Genomic DNA, 18,369 nt, shown 5'->3' with positions numbered 1-18,369 from the left:
CTCAAACCACCCCACCCTTAGGGCAAGAATTCGGAGTAAGAGATCCTAATGATCCAGAGAAAAAGCGACAGTTGTCGGATTCTGAAAATGAATCATACATAAAACAAAGGAAAGTGGAAGAAAAAGTAAACGCAGAAAATATGAACGTTCCAACTCCACTATACCTAATCGTTAGCCATAAGGATGAGGGCAAAACTCTAACGAAGGTTAGTTCCTTTCTTAATAAACAAAGCTTTAGTTTCCTCAGGCGGTCAGCCTAAATCTGTAAGCAAACTGAGAAATGGAACATATCTTGGTGGAGGCTGCAAACTACATCCAAGCCAGGAAGTTCCTTCAGATGACAAGCTTTTTTGATCAGGTGGAAGTCGTCGTTCAACCGCAATCCTCACTGAACACCTCCAAGGGGATCGTCTTCTGCCGTGACCTGATGGAGTGTAGTGAGGAAGAACTCAAGGACGAGCTGCAGTGTGAAATGGTAACCGATGTGGTCAGGATGCTTCGGACGGAGAATGGGAAAAAGGTTCCTACTCCTGGTCTAATTCTGACCTTTGCTTTTCCCCAACCTCCAAAAACTATTAAGGCTGGGTACTTGTCCCTGACTGTACGGCCCATACTTTAAAAATCCGCAAGCGGTGTTTCCGTTGTCAGAGATTCGGGCACTCTACTAAGACGTGCTCCGGGCCCTGAGACTTGTTTCCCGTTGCGGCGATGAAGGCCACCAAGAGGAAGGTTGCAAGAACGACGTCAGATGCGTGAACTGTAAGGGCAAACACGCGGCCACTTCGAAGGAGTGTAGAGTTTACTTAGAGGAAAAGGAAGTATTGAAGATCGTTACTCTTAACAAACTCTCCTTTAACGAAGCCCGCAAAGAGTACAGGAGAAGAATCGCTCCAACCCCTAAAAAGGGAGTCTCATACTCCGAAGCTGCTTCAGCCCCAGTCCAATCCGCACAGTGCCCGTCATGTACCGCCTTGGAGGGTATGGTGCTCAATTTAACGGAGCAGGTTGCTGCTTTGGTTAAGCAGCTTGCAGCCGGTACCGGACAACATCCGTTGGCATCCACCAGTAATCCTTCCCAAGCAGTCCACACGCCCATACAAAGTCCAGCACACAGATTCAAGCTCGCTCAACAGTTACTCCTACTTTCAGAGATAAGGTTGCAACAAAATTAACGAAACCCGCATTATCTTTGGAAGAGAGGAAAAACTCGCCGACAAACTAAAAAAGAACATACAAGCAAAAATCAGAACATAGATCTAAATTCTTAGTGAAAAAGACTAATCCATCCTCGTCCAGATCCTCCCAATTATCACTTGATGATGATATGGTTGAGGACCCTTTGGATATACAGACAGAGTTCCAAACTGTTCAAGGTAACTTCCGTCCTGTATCTAAACAAAGAAAAAAAATTTACGATGAACTAGCACAAAATAAAATATATAATATAATATAAAATGCTGTTACAATGGAATATTAATGGTTTGAGAAGCCACTTTGAAGACTTCAAATTACTTCTAAAGACAAAAAAACCTAAAGTTATTTGCCTACAAGAGACAAAATTGTCTCCTCATACTCGTTTCAAACAAAATGGTTATGACATCTTTCGCCTAGATCATCACCAACAAATTGCCTGTGGAGGTGTGGCTATTCTAGCAGATTCTTCTGTTAATGCTAGAGCCTTGAACATTGTCACAAACCTCCAGGCAGTAGCAGTATCAATCGATGTTCCGTTTAAATTAACCATCTGCTCCATATATATTCCACCTTCCCCTTTTGATTTATCTCTTGATGATCTTACGTGATCTGTACAGCCAACTCCCTTCTCCTTTCTTGATGGTTGGTGATTTCAATGCACACCATCGCTCTTGGGGTTCCAGCCATTCTGATCGGAGGGGTAACATGGTTTGCGGGATTGTGGGATGAAGTGGCAGCGGTCATTCTCAATGACGAGTCGGCCACTTACATGTGCCCTAGGACTGGCATATGGTCGGCAATCGACCTGTCAGTCAGCAGTCCGGTCGTTCGACACACTCGAAGTGCATTGGTCCGTACTTCCCGACCTGTCAGTGAGGTGACCATGCGCCCATTGCCGTGGCTTTTCAATCCTTTCCGTCTTTGACAGGCAAGTGTCCCAGGTGAAAATTAAGAGGGCTGACTGGAACGAGTACAAAAAGAACATAGTTTCTCAAACTACTAATATCGAAATTAAACGACAAAATACAGCCACTGAATTATTTACATCTAATATTATAACATCCGCAGAGCGAAGCATTCCAAAATCCTCGGGTTCACCAAACAAACGCCAGGTTTCTTTGGTGTCTGAAGAATGTTCGGCGGCTCTAAAGGAACGTCGAAAATGTTTATTAGACAATTCAACAGATCACCGAATGAAGAAAATTTAAGTAGGTACAGAAGAGCACGGGCAAAAAGCAACAACAGGTTTTTAGACAAAGACGGCGGCAATCCTGGCTGGACTACACAGATCAAATAAAAAACGTACTACTCCTGCATCTGATGTTTGGAAGCTTCGAAAGCTTCGATCTGTTTGCTGTAAGACCTCTCCCCACCTGCTCTTATTGCTCTGAAAAAATGGTACCGATGTGGTAACTGATCCCTTGACAGTTTCTAATTTACTCGGCTCACATTTTGCGGAAATTTCAAAAACGTCATCTTACAATAGGAAGTTTCAAAATTTCAAAACAAATACAGAAAGACATGCTCTAAATTTAAATATTAATAACAACTCTCCTTTAAACCTTCCCTTTACCATTGATGAACTCGATTCATCACTAAAGGCGACATCAAATTCTGCTCCAGGTCCCGATAACATACATTATGCCATGTTGCGGAACCTGACGGGAGGATGGAAAACAAGATCTTCTAAAATTATATAATAGAATATATTTAGAACACACATCCCTAATTCTTGGCGTCGCTCTCACATTATCGCTCTCCAAAAACCGGGCCAAGATAGAACTTCTCCAGGAAGCTATAGACCAATTTCGCTTACTAGCAGTCTCTGCAAAGTACTGGAAAGGATGGGTCAACAGAACGTCTTGTTTGGTTTCTGGAGAAAAATAATCTTCTTATTCACCTTCCCAGTGCGGATTCCGACAAGGCCGGTCTACAAGTGACCATCTACTTGCCTTGGAATCGGCAATCCTGAATTCCTTTATTGAAAGAAAACAGTTGATCGCGGTATTCTTCGACATTTTTCCAAGGCTTATGACAAAGCTTGGAGAAGGGGGATATTAAATGCTTTAATATCTTGGGGTGTAGGGGCCACATGGTTTCTTTCATACAGGGCTTCTTGTCGGAAAGAACCATACAGGTCAAACTTGGGACAACCATTTCCGATTCATTCACGCTGGAAAATGGTATTCCACAAGGTAGCGTTCTAAGCTGCTGTACTCTGTTTGCCATTGCAATCAATAACATATCGTCTTGTGTTACCCCTCCTGTGCGCTGTTCTTTGTTTGTAGATGATTTCTCTATTTACAATCTCTACAAAGAAGCTAGCGGTGGGGGAGAGAGCTTTACAGCTTACCATCAACAGGCTTGAGCAGTGGTGCGGAGTTACGGGTTTTTCTTTTTTCGCCACCTAAAACAAAAAGCCATCGTTTTCTCCAGAATGCGTACCGTTGAGCAGCCAACGCTCTCTTTGCTGGGTCAGACAATCACTACCTGTGACAATATCAGATTCCTGGGTCTCACATTTGATACCCGGCTAACTTGGGTGCCTCACCTGAAAGATCTAAAAAATCGATGCGTGAAGCGCTTGAACATACTGAGAGCTTTAAGCGGAACAAAAATGGGGGGCTGACAGGACATGCATGCTCAGGTTCTACAAAGCCACCATCCGTTCCTGTCTAGATTATGGATGTCAAGCATATGGGTCCGCAAGACCCAGTGCTCTCAAAATGCTTGACCCAGTCCATAATTCTGCTTTAAGACTGGCCACTGGAGCTTTTTCGATCTTCTCCTATTAACAGTCTTCTCGCAGAAACGGGAGAACCCCCTCTTTCGCATAGACGACAACAACTGTCCCTAAACTATGTTCACGCTCTTTCAGGGAAGCCAGAAAACCTGCGTTTGAACCGATCCTGCGAAATCCACTCTATAATTCTTCTTTCCTAGCGAGACCAAATCTTCCTTCACCCTTAGGCGTTAGGGCCAAATCCTACGCTTATGAAAATAGGCCTAAACGATTACCAGTTTAAAGTCGTTCATCAATGTGATATCCCACCCTGGAGCGTCTCAATGCCAAAATTATTTTAAATCTCTGTAGGTTTAAAAAAGTCTCCACTCCAGAAACAGTCTACCAACAAGAATTCCGTCAAATACTAGGCAGCCTCGCACCTTGCGATGTTGTCTACACTGACGGGTCAAAGGAACGTTGTAGAACTGGATGTGCTTTCGTCACTGGGGTAAGACGATACGGATTTCGTCTCCCCAACGACTCTTTTCCATTTTTCACGGCCGAATTAACAGCCATCCAAAAGGCCCTAAATATAACGTTTCCTATGACAAAAAAATTGGTTATCTGCAGCGACTCCCTTAGTGGTATACAAGCCATCAGCGACATGTTTTCAAAAAACACATCATCATCCGCGAAATATGGCACTCTTTGTCTTCCCTTCAGTCCGAAGGTGTTGCTGTCTTCCTTGTCTGGGTACCTGGACACATTGGAGTATCCGGAAACGAGCTGGCAGATTGAGGAGCTAAGGAAGCATTACAACTCCAGCCTTACACCGCACGGATGATTTCTTCCGACATTACCCCGGTAGTGAAGGCCAAACTGAAAGCCAAATGGAATAGCGATTGGCGGGCAGGTCGTCAACAACAAGTTACGGCTTATTAAAGACTGCGTTGGACTCTGGGAAACAGCGAAACCGCCTGAGTCGTCGTGAGGAGGGTTGTGTTGTGTCGCCTGCGGCTAGGCCACACGCTTCTCACACATGGCTTCCTCATGAGTAGAGATGATCCTCCGGTCTGCGACACATGTGACACTGTCATTACTGTCAAACATGTGCTTGTTGACTGCCCTCGCTATTCGGTACATAGGCGCAACTCGAATCTGCCGGCTTCGTTGAACGATATTCTTTGTGACGACGAGACGGTAACCTCAAAGATTGCTGTGTTTTCTGAATGCAACGTCGCTGATTAATAAAATATAATTTAAATTTTAAATTTATTTTATTCAGATTATCTATTGTTGTTAATATTTATAAATTTTATTATTTATTTTATATATCATTATCTTGACAGCTGCCAAATTAGCCCCTTTACAGCTAACTTGGTGGCAGTAAATTGTGTTAAGTTTTTACAGTTTAATTTAATTAATGTTATGTACCTTGTCCTTATTTTTGTTCTATTTATCTTTTAGTCCTTATATAGGTTAAGACCTCTCTACAGTCTTTCCCTTGTCATATTTATTGTTATCCTAGTTTTAAGTATAAATTATTTACTACACCTACTTGTCGTAATTCCTATTTTTGTTATATACAATGTAATCTGTATGCACCTAATTGACACTACCAGATACGAGTAGGTGTCAATTCTTTCTTGAGGGCAATGATAACCTCAGCGTTTTTTTGCCCCTTATTAAAAAAAAAAAAAAAAAAAAAAAAAAAAAAACAAACTTTCAAGTAATGAAAAACCATCAACCTCTTTACAGTTTTTCAACTATCTTTCAATGACAGCCTTTTAACTGAAATAGGTAAAGAAACAAATAGGTATGCTGCCGAAAAAATCCAGACAAATACGCCATTTCAGAAAAAATCAATCTGGTGGTCATGGGTAGAAGTAACACTTCCAGAGTTTAATTTGTGTTATTTAAAGTTTAAATGCCCAACACCAACATGAATACATCGGATGTAAACATTGAAGGTTGCTGTAAAAACAATTCCGAGTTGGTAGGAAGTGGCCGCCATGATAAATATCGAGCTGACGCAAGGACTGGCGTGGCCAGTGACGCGGGCTAGGCGAGCGGCGAGGACTACTCATGTTGAAATTATTCCGCACCGTCTTTGAAAACTGTGTGGCCAGTCTCAAGGGCCATCCGACCGCAAAGGGTTAATGTTAAAGGCTGTTGCTAGCGTAAACATGAGGGAGTATTGACTCCCCTGCTTGCTTTGACTGGAAGAGTCTTGAACACAACTTTAGGCTCTGCTTCTTCCAAGATGACATGACTGAGATATAAAATCCGCTATCACTCCTCATAAGATCTCAGCAGAAGGTGATTCTTAACACCAACCTTACCCATATTGAATATTCTCTCACTAAGCAAGTGCTCCTTCTAGGACTAAATGAGGGATTTCTTTAGCTCCTAGTTTGAAGTGAACGTTTATTATGAAGGTACAAGTTGTTAGAGAAGCCTGCACCAAAATAGTCTGATGACGCTTAAGGTGGTGTTGCCATATCGCTGCTGACCACTACCTGCTCCCTCTTTGATGTGGCTATGGTCACTAATATCCATTTGATTTACATGTTGTCCGCAAAACAGATGAATGAAAAATCATATGTATATTTCTTTTCAGTAACAACTAATAATGGTTTTTTTATTGAAACATATGATGAGACTACTGATCAGTAATTTTTCCTACACGTCAAACTGGCAACATTGTTTGGTGCAGGATGTAAAGGGTTATTCAAACACACCATCCACCAGCAAAGTATTTTTGTGCAGATTATTCTAGTTGTTCTTTTCTTCACATCTGTAATTTGGAAAATGTTTTGAGTCTAAATTATGTGTTTATTTTTTTGTTTTACAATAATATTAATAGTTACAATTTTTTTTTTCCTTGGGGCGGCCTACTGCCATGCACTTAAGCCTCAAGGGCTTTTTGCGCACCCCGGAAACACACCATGAGACCCACCAGTCTACAACTTCAGCAGTTCAACAAACCGCCGAAAACAACCTATCAAGTCCTCCTGGGAAAATTCACCACCCCTGTCCAAACTACCAAAGATGGCATACCGCTCTTTTGCTATTGCAGGGCAATCAAAGAGCAGGTGCTCAGCAGTCTCCTCCTGCTCATTACACCTTCCACAGAGCGGATCCTCCTGAAGGATGCCAACTCTGTGAAGATGCTTCCTTAGGTGACCATGCCCCGTAATGAGACCAATGACCTTAGAAGACATTGATCTGTTTAATGAGAGAAGGTCCGAAGCCACCTTGGAGGAAGGTGACTGTAATACCATTCTACTCACTCTCAAACCCGGATGCAACCTCCACCTTCTCCCATGCTCCGCACGAATCCATTTCGAGACAACCCTAGAGGATTCACACCTTGGAACACCGCAGAGCGGTTGAGGGCCCGTCATAATTGTCGCTGAGCCCTGGTTGGCCAGGGCATCAGCTCTTTCGTTCCCAAGAATCCCCTCATGACCAAGAACCCAACAAACGGTTACATTGTTGATTCTGGCAAGGGAGGAAACGGCCTGATAGCAATCCCAAACCAGTTTGGATTTGATCACGCAAGAATCCAGCGCCATCAGTGCTGCCTGACTGTCCGTGAAAATGTTAATCGTCTTGCCCCTATATCGCAGACGAAGATTCTCACGAGCACATTCCATAATAGCTGCGACCGCTTGAAAGACTGTCGGATACGGACCCATAGGGACCACCAGCTCCCTACATGGTCTCACTCCCAGAATTCCAGCGCCTGTGCCGCTTTTTGTTTTAGAGACCACTTACCCCTGGCAATGACCCTTTCTAGATGAGGTCCCCAGTTTAGAACCCTATCTAGGATCACGCCCAGGTACTTGACCTCAGACTTCAGCTCAACGGGTGAGCCTTTGAATAGAAAGGGACCAATGCCCTCCATCTGTCGCCTCCTGGTAAAGGCAACCACAGCAGCCTTGGTGGGGTTGACGGTGAGGCCAACCTTATCACACCAATTTTCCACCATGTTCAGAGCAGCATTGGTCAGTTCCGTGATTGTTGTGTTGAACTTGCCACTCACAAGAATCACAATATCATCTGCGTACCCTTGTGCAAAGACACCGCTGCTATTCAAAGAATTTAGCAGGTCATCCACAACCATGTTCCACAGAAGAGGAGAGAGGACGCCGCCTTGCGGACAGCCCCTCGTAGTCTTCGCACTAACACTTGCTCCCATAGTTACAATTAGTATTGGAAAAGAAGATCAACGACAATAATAAAACAGTAATATAACTATTTACTGATTACCAACAAACCTGTTGAGGTCTTTTTGTTACTTTTGTATTTGTGTTATTGTATAATACTTTTGAAATGAATAATAATTAAATTAGTTCCTGTGTGATTAATAACTAAATATATATAATCATTATTTATGTACATTTCAAATGTATTACTATACTTAGACCTATTTAGTGATTTTTTAAAATTATTAATCACTATAGGAACTAATTTAATTATTATTCATTTCAAATGTTCTATATAATAATAAATAAATAAATAAATATATATATAATATATATATATATATATATTATAATATATTACATATAATATATAATAATGACAATTATATATATAATAATTGTTGATCCAATAACCACCATTATTAAGCATTTGGCAGATCTGCTGGCAGATTATCTTACACACTCACCTGTTATTGTCGATGTGGTACCCATCAAGAAAATGTTTCGGACTTTCAAAACGTCATTCTAGATATTTGCTCTGCTATGAATCCAATCCCTAGGGAAGCTTCAATCATCAAATAAGTGCACTTTCTGTCAACGGTTTCTTGAGTGACGGCAAAATGTGGTCTTCCTGAATCAAAATATGGTTCCTTTAAAATTCTGATTACTACCTAAAAACAACAGTTCGGGGTGGTGTTTCACAACCAAAGTCAATTTTGAGTCATTAAACTCATTCTTTTTGAGACAAAGAGACTTTAAAGTCATAGCCAGAAAATGCTCTCTGAAACTCCACAACTTCATGAAATTGATACCTCTGAATAGACAACACAGGTATACTATAAACCCAATTTGCTGTCAGGTATTTATAGGTTATTATTTGTTTTATATATTTAAGAGTGTATAATTAATACTCTACTAGTACAGTATAAATATTCTTGGGATTCTAACAGGGTGACAGATGTTGTATAACAATAAAACGATGTTGATAAATTACTAGACAGTTTTATATTTATCCAGAGTTAACAATATACTGTACATTCTCTCCATGCTTTCTCTCAAGCCCTTCCAGAATGACTCGTAGAACTGATGAGAGTAATGGGTTTGATTAGTAGTTTGAAAGAGCATAATTCAATGAATTATCAAGCTCCTTGCTGTATGATTAGGTATTTCTTTGATCAGAGTAATTATTATCAGGCCCAGGCTGTAAAACCATAGATGGGAGTTTATATCGATCGTGAAGTGATTTTCCAGACCTGGACAGTGGTATGGTTGACATTCATTGTTTGTCCATTGATCTGCTGAGTTCACCTTTTTTCTCGTTATCTCCAATCTCCATCACAATTTTTTTCATCAGGCCAGGATACAATATGAAAATTTGCCAGGATACAAGGGGATATTTGTGAAAGGTATTATATTAATATGTTTTGTCACTGTAATCTGATCACCTTTGAGGAAAATCTACAACTATATTATGTATATTCTTATTGTATATCAATTACATTACTGTTAAATTGAGTTTCACCCTTTAATAATTCATTACAGAGAATAATGGACACTGCAGAGAATGCAGCAATTGATTCAAATCCTGAAGAAGATATAGGTGACGAGTTTGAGTACTTCAATGCGAAGCTGTTGAAGCCGCCAGGTACTTATGTTCCAGGAGTGGACCCGAATGGCACTCGGGAGCTAGAGCTCACCCCCAACTCCCACTTTTTTGACATGCCGGTTAACACTGCAGTTAGCTCTGTGCATGTACCCACCAACGTCTTTGATAGAGGTACGTTCTAATGTTATTTAAATATAAGATGTTTAAATTACATCAAATAACTTTCATTTTTTAAGATAAAACAAGAATGTTACATAAATTCAGAAAAATCCTGTGTCACGAACCTGTTTTTATTCTAGGCTTAGCGAAATTTGCAGCTCTTTTGTTTACATTTTTACTATGTTCATCCCAGTTACTACAGTCTGGTTGTTAATGTAACCAAGAGTCTGTCAGAAAATTAATCACTTATGTTTGTAAAATACACTTTAGTTAAATAATTTAAAAAAATCATAAACATCAAATATGTAAAACAAGAAACAATTATTTATTTTTGTTAACTCATTATTTGTGTGTAATTCAACAGATGAATTATGTTTTTCATATGATAATGAAAAAATATAATTTTCATATTATCACTATTGTTAAGATTATATGACACTATTCAATGTACAATTTGTATCTCAAAACTAATGGATAAATAATTATTGTATATTGCCTCATCTGCTTCAAATGCATACCACTTGTTAGGGAATAATCACACAATTTTAAGATATTTTCCTGTATTTAGAAAGGTTATCTTAAAAAGCCGTGACCGAAATATTGTTTAACAATTCAGAAAAAAATATTCCAACTGAAAATTGATTGCACCACCTTAAAATGCGTGTGATAAAATATGTCATACTTAACTTTAAAAGAATAAATTGATGAAGGTCAGTTTTGGAAGTTTATTTTAATAACCCTAGGTTGTTGCCCCGATATGATGATGTTCTGCACATGGGTGGGGTCAATAATCACACTATCTCATATGTTGTGTGCCTTATGAGGAAAGTCCAGAATTAGGTTATGGTGTTTTGCCCAACAATGGTGGTGCCATATGAGATGGTTCCAAATATGATATTGATCCTAATATGATGATTATTAGATGGATGTCCGATGTAGGTTAAGATGAAGGTGTTGAATTATGTTATATGATTCTAGCTGTCAGTAAAAAACGTGGTGTACTCACCAATTAGATAATCTTTAGGATAATAAATTTCATATAAACTTTTTTTATGTATTTCAACGTAATTCCATTCACCAATTTAATTTACTTAAACGTGTGACTCTGATGATCAGTGTAACACTTGTTCTTTCACAATATAATCACTAAAATCAAGAATATTCACATATCAGTTGCACTATATTATATAATATCTAATAGGCATTTCACAAATTAATCAAATTCAAATTTCAAATTCAAAACATGTGCTTTCTAGCACAATGACCACCTCTTTAATAGATCAAACAAGAAGAAGGCTGGCGAACTACTACTGCTGCTGGGTGTACAGACTGGAAGTTGTGACACTTTCAGCCTCCAACCCAAACTAATACGTTTTAACTTAATGTTCATTAATATCTCCAATAGATTTCAAATTTCTTTAGCGATTATTACAATTAAATAACTCAAATTAATTCCAGTATAAAGTTGACTTATCTCTTGCTTTATTAATTATTTTAGTCTTACATGTAATAATCAGCTGTTTGTGACACATGACACTTCCGCTTACCGATCTTACTTCAAACTATTTGAAATTTAAATTTTTGATCTGTTACAAAATTTTACAGCGAAAGAGGTGATACATGCTGTGAAATGGTCAGAACGGCTGGAACTGACTTTCCGTGACAACTACAAGAGTGATCCAAGTCTCTCATGGCAATATTTTGGCAGTTCTACTGGATTTATGCGCCAGTTTCCAGGTATATGATCAGTTCTTTGTTTGAAGTTTGTTTTTGAGGATGGAAGGATTCTGAAGGAAACAGGATTTTTCCGAACATTTGCAGTGATACAATACAATCAGTAACACTACGTTTCGAGATCTGCACTCTTTCTCAGGTGAATGACTAACCTAATACATAACTACAATCTAGGTTAAAGTAAACAAAAAAACCAGAGCGTTGTGACACCCATAAGTGAGGCCCCACAACAGCCATGTTGAGTATTTATTCCACGTACACTAACTCTAAAACATGCTCTTGTACTAGGTTAGTTATTTACCTGAGGAAAAGATAAGAATTGCAGATCTCGAAATGTAGTGTTACTGATTGTATTGTATATGTGATCAGGTTTTTTCTGGGGATGAACGAAAATATGAAAGTGGGGAACTCATTTGATTAATGTTTGATAATGTTGTTTCTGCTTTGATGGACTTAAAGGTTTACTAAGGTACTTACTTTAATTACTGTAACGTTATGATCATTGATATGACTTAAGTTTTATAATATTCAGCATACACAGGGTTATTACATTTGATGTATCCTTAATTACAAAATGAATTTTTCAACCCAAATATAAAGAACTTTTATCTCTCCATCTACTTTAAATGTTGCACTCAATAATATGTACTGGCTATGCAAGGTATGTGGCCTAATACTATTGATCTATATGTCCGAAATAATGCTCTAAGCACTAGAATAATCTTATTTTGTTAATTCCATTTAATTCATGGACACACAAAGACGACCTTTCAAATCAATTTATTAATTTAAAATAAATAAAGGAATAAGTAAATTACATTAGGACTTAACTATTAACTTTAAAATTTTAGCACCTATCAAAAATTCTGCTTTTCCTTCCATATTACTTATACCAGGAGAGAATGGTAAAAGACTAGACTATACTACTCTTGGCTATATTGTATTGTGTTGAGTTCCAGAACAGTTGGTATTTACTTGCTGTATCCATACTGTGCATACGTCTTATGTAGGGGTGGAACTTCCAAATATATTCTAACATTTGATTTATTTTTCTAAACTTCTTTCAAAGTCTAAGATTTTACTGTCACACACCTTCCATGTCTGTATTCTGGTTTCTTCTTCTCTTTCAACACACGTCAACTAGACTTACAGCTGGCAAACAGTTGAGCAGCAGATTAACCTGCTGTTTATTATGTTTTTATACATGCTTTGAGGAAGTCAGTAATACTGACAAATATCAGTGATTGCGATTTATCATGTGACACTAAGTCTTCCTGGTAGCCTAACATTGTCTTAACCTTTCAGGTCTAGAGCCCTTTAATAACTGTAATTTCCACCTCTTTAATTGATTTAATAAATTATTTAGTTTTCTCTGTTTAACCTCATATTGTGTAAAGATCCAAAAAGATATACTCAGGTGCAATTCAATTTTTGCAAACATATGTTCTAAAATGTAAAATGTTGACAGCAACGGACTGGGAGATGGAGCCAGTAGATTTGTTCGACTGTCGTACTCGGTCTTGGTACATAGAGGCCGCTACTAGTCCCAAGGACATCCTGATCTTGGTGGATAACTCAGGCTCAATGATGGGTCAACGGAAGGAGATTGCCCGTCATGTTGTCAATAGCATCCTGGACACTCTGGGGAACAACGACTTTGTCAACATCATGACCTTCGTCAATGACACTAAGGAGATAGTGGAGTGCTACCGGGACATGTTGGTGCAGGTTAGCACAACTAGATGGTACAAATATATGGTGTCCAGATAATTTTTATGTGATTATTATAGACATACATTTTTTTACATATAAAATAATAACTTTTGGCATTACTGTTAAAAAGTGACATGTTTTATGTCCTTCTTTCAATAAAAAATCTCTAAGGTTGGGATTATTCGAAAATCAAGAAACATAGTGCAGAGCATGCTCAGTGTAAGGAGGAAAGAACTTGTCTGTTGTGAAATTTGATTTAGATGTTTTAAGTGCTGTGCTTATTGATTTACTAATACAAGGGTTGTCTGTTTACTGGCTGTTTATTACATAACCAACCGTCTTAGACTGGTTATCGGAAAGGATATGGGACCGCTGCTAGGAATTTGCTCCGTTCCGCTGAGTCAGTGAGCTAGAGGGTTCTGCTTTGTATTTACATATTGTGTTATTACATGTACTTGCACTGAATTTCCCTATGACTGAATGTCATGAGTAAGAATCATTTGTCATAAAAATGTGTAACGTTTATAACAATACACTTTTGTTATTTTGGTGTTGTAATCACAAATTGATGAAAAGGAGGACTTAAGAAATTGAAATAATGGGATTTACTTCTTTGTGGAGAGTAAGCATTCTTTGTGACAGCGTTACACGGGAGCATTGGTATTAAACACATGCTGATTTTGAAACAATATATCAAACATATTGTTGTGTTTACCAAAATTGTTCTATACAACATAATTGCATCTAGCCTTCTTGGGATTTTTGGGGAAAAATCCATTTGTAACTTTACCAATTAAAAACTATTTTATTATGGCCGGTAGAAAAAATAAGATCAGAGTGTTTCTAAGTCTTCCTGAAGCATTTTTTATAATGAAGCATAAGTATGTAATGGCCTTAAGTGCCTCAAACATATGTATATAAGAAATTACTTGTTTAAAACAAATTATGTACTGGGGTTATTATACACTGAGAAGAGAGACCAGTGTACTCTATAATCATGCAGTGGGAGAGATTCTTGTTGAGGAAGAGGCATAGAAATTAATAGTTGAGAGTGAAGCCTGAGGGATGCCTGGTGAGGAGTTAAAGCAGTGATGTCTAATACACATAATGTAGTCTATTGGGAACACTTAACAGAAATCCCATGCTTCCTCACGAAGTAACAGAACACAAGTAAAACATGTCACATTTTCAACCAAACTGCATATATCCTATTCCTCCGTATCTTGCTAGCTCCTAGGTCTCAAATGTTATTTTAAAACAATTTGATCTTTTTCCTCTGTGGGTTTGATCTCATGTTTCTAGTTGACTTTACCAGGAAGTGGATTTACTTACGTCCAAAGGATTTACAAGAGTTACTGGTCTGTGACAAACTTGTTGGGAGAGCCCTTCTTAAATCAGTGATAGATGGAATGGCTTTAATCATAGTTGATAGGATCAGTGATTTTTTGTTTGCAAATATCAAACTACCTGGATCACTTATATCTAAAACCTCTTAGCCCAATCTAGTGGATGAGAATAATCATATTTACTGCATAGTAAAATATCTCCTAGAGTTCAGAGAGTTAAAACCATTAAATTTTGATCATAGATTTGGACTATTGGTAGGTAGTGGATTTTATATTATTTTATAATTTATTATAACTGTTATACATATTTATGTTTAGGCTTATAGATGATCTTAAATGATTGTCAAACAATCTTATTCAGTTCATAATGTAGAGGATTTATAATAATTCTGAGTAAAATATTTGGTGTATATTCTTGAATTAAACATGTTAATGACTACCAAAAATAAGAATAATAATGAAACTGTTGGAACACTGTTACAGGCAAACCTGGAAAATATAAGAGAGCTGAAACTCGGGATGAAGAACATGGGACCTGCCACTTTCATAGCAAACTTCAGCACTGCTTTAATAACAGCCTTTGACATTCTTGAGCAGGTAAATTGTATAATTAGACTGCCTTGAAATAGAAGTTTCAATGAAATGTTTTTCAGATAGGTTTAAATATTAACGTTGTATTCTCCTGAATATATCAGTCTTTATGCCAACTTTACTCATAAAATTTTTCATTGTACTAAAATTAATATAACATAGTTTAGTCCACTGTCCTATACTAAATAAGTGAGATATTTTGCTCAGTACTTTTCTCATTTACATCAAATGTATAGCTAAACATATTAGTGTTACAGTGCAGTATTTATGATGAACAGTAGATTAAATAAATCTTAATTGGCTGAGTTTTATAGCAAAGTGTGAGCAACATGGAGTTTCATGATGGTAAATGTAACTCCATGGGACTGGGCTGAGCATTAGGTAACATTTTTAAACTGTTCTGACCATGATGGCAATGAGAAATAAATAGCAGAATAAATAAATTTGTAAATAAATTGTGTACAATCATATTCAGAACAAGTGACATTTTTATTCATAGAATAAGATAAAAAAATAAGTGTTAAAGGACGGTGACAAGATTTGATTTTACTCTTGTGTTGTAGTACCCTCCCTTGCTCACTAGAATTGTTATTATTTGAACATTACTGTGAAACCTAACTTAATGAACACGAATTTGAAAGTAACATGTGGCAAGATATCGTGAACAAGACTTAATCCGTAGACTTTAAGTTTTGTGTAGAAATTGTATTTATACATAGACAATAATGTGTTCTATGATGGGACATGTCTCATAATGGAATTTGGGCAGAGCGTAATTTTGTATCAATTTCTTTTCTGTATGATCAACTGTCCATCTATCTGCCTTGGATATCTCGAGAATAAAATGAGTTATAGATTAAAAATTTGCATACAACCTCAGGGAAGCCTGTTATTCAACATGTAGCGTAGCATAATCATACCTTGTTATTAATCCGTAAAGAGATGAAACTTTAATATGAAAGATGACTGTTATATAAATGCGAATGATTTAAATAAGTTATTTCTATTAATTCAGATTAAAAATTTTAATTAGAATCAAAACCATCGCTTTCAGAAAATGTTATACCTTCAATAGCTATAGAAAATCATTTCTTGTTTGCCTGCAGTACAGGGAGTCTCGTATGGGCGCTGCCTGCAACCAGGCCATCATGCTGGTCACGGACGGGGTGCCTTACAACTTCAAGGAAATTTTTGAGACTTATAACTGGAAGAACTTGCCATTCATGCCAGTTCGAGTGTTCACTTATCTGTTGGGCAAAGAGGTGGCTGACGTCAGAGAAGTCAAGTGGATGGCGTGTGCCAATAGAGGTTTGTAGCATTCAATAATTTCATAACATTAATTTGCAATAATTAATCATTTCTTCATCTGTTCCAGTGTCATTTCAGTTTTTAATTTGTAGGATTTTTTAACCTAAAAAGCACAATATTTATCTAAATACGTATGTTTTCAGACTAAAAATAAATCTACTATAAAATGGTAAGCTAGTGGTTTTGATTGAGTTGGTACATTTGTATTCTTGTAATAATTTAAAATAGAATAAAATCCACCTGCAGAATCAGAATCATCTTTATTTTTTTACACATGGTGTATAGATGAATGGTTTCATAATTATATGTGCAATATTTAATACTATTTCTAACAATATACATATACATACAAGAACAATAAATATACACAAGGTGTTTCAGACCACCCAGCCGCAATCTCCTGTGGTTGAACTATTTGACATAGAGCGATGCAATAAACTGAAACCCAAATAAATCTCATATGGCGAATGTCGTAAAATTGATTTTGTCACATTTTAAATACAGTGTGTGCCTGAAAATGAAGGTCAAAAGTACCAAAGTAAACAAGAAAAAGCTCAAAAGATTTTCAATCGATCCCTGCAATTTGAATAAGACTTAAGATATTTTCAAAATTTTTGTACCAAATTGTTCAGCATTTAAAGACCTTTAAAATGATGGGCCATGATCTTGCATTTTCTAGATTCGAACCTGTGACCTTCATTTATGTATATGCACTGTATACTGTAATCTCTAATTAAGGGAAATGTGGTTTTACAGATTATTCCTCTTTAAATTTAGAATAGTACAAATGATATTTTTTGTATTATAAAAATTGAATACAAGTTTTTGATTGAAGTTGATCTGTAAAAGGAAACACTACATACTGTGTGTAGATGAACATGTGTAAAATACACCATCTTCAGTATATTTTGTTGATAGTTTTGACATTCTGCAAAGAACGTATAATCCAGAATACAGTTTTGGAGCCATTTATTCTCTATTTTTATCCAATGTCAGTGAACTTTGCATTGTTAAAACCAAACTACCATATGATACAGAGAATTTATCAATTTTTATGTTAGGATATATTTAATTTATACACTGGTTGGTGTTTAACTCTGTGTAGTTTGTTTTGTCCTGATTTAAAATTAAAGTTTTCCTGAAAAATACATTAACCCTTCTCACGCCACTAATAAATCCTTTAACTTTCCAACTTTAATTCCAAGACATGTAAAAATTTTTGTTTCTTTAAGTTCAAAGCTAATTTTTATTATTACTAAATTATAAAAGGTAAAAGCAAAAAAGTATAAAACAAAGCATTTTACATAAAATTATTTGATAAAAATAAAAAAGAACTATTTAAAAAACTGTTTATTTTAAATAAATTTTAATTTCATTGAAAACTGAGAAAGTTTAATTAAATTTTACTATAAAACAAGATAAATATTTCAAACTAATCACAACACTACCACATGATGAAGAATAATACAAGATAAGCAGTAGACGTGCGTGCTCATGCATGCTTGTGACAACCGAGAAAGCAGTAATACATGTCACGGATATGTGTGGCTATAGTTCTGTAGGAGACGCAGAACTGACAAGCAGGTGGTCGGAGTTAGACAAAGGGCACTCGTCTCCTCCTGCCGCAGAGTGAAGGTCGTTTATAAATACTTCCCTTGCAATCACGATAAGCAGCAAGATTCTGGGCATTTCGAAGGCCTTTTGTGAACTAAAAAACTCTCCAAAAGACATAACCTATAATATCGGTATAACTGAATTTAGCATTTTGGTCAAAGTCTGCCA

At 37.1% G+C, this 18,369-nt stretch overlaps 1 protein-coding gene across 4 annotated transcripts in view; it reads left to right on the top strand.

The window, feature by feature from the left end:
• Window positions 1–18,369, top strand: part of LOC124354571 (voltage-dependent calcium channel subunit alpha-2/delta-3) — a 97,034-nt gene that overhangs the window by 3,478 nt on the left and 75,187 nt on the right. For all 4 annotated transcript variants that reach the window (XM_046805128.1, XM_046805129.1, XM_046805126.1 and 1 more), the window contains exons 3-7: window positions 9,673–9,907; window positions 11,501–11,632; window positions 13,098–13,357; window positions 15,172–15,285; window positions 16,386–16,587. In XM_046805128.1, the coding sequence (XP_046661084.1) occupies window positions 9,673–9,907; window positions 11,501–11,632; window positions 13,098–13,357; window positions 15,172–15,285; window positions 16,386–16,587 (943 nt within the window). The remainder of the gene's footprint in view (window positions 1–9,672; window positions 9,908–11,500; window positions 11,633–13,097; window positions 13,358–15,171; window positions 15,286–16,385; window positions 16,588–18,369) is intronic.

This window comes from Homalodisca vitripennis, chromosome 2 (genome assembly GCF_021130785.1).
Source record: "Homalodisca vitripennis isolate AUS2020 chromosome 2, UT_GWSS_2.1, whole genome shotgun sequence".
In the NCBI taxonomy this organism is placed as follows: domain Eukaryota; kingdom Metazoa; phylum Arthropoda; class Insecta; order Hemiptera; family Cicadellidae; genus Homalodisca; species Homalodisca vitripennis.
Note: the sequence above shows the minus strand (reverse complement) of the source record. Positions and strands in the feature narration are given on the sequence as shown.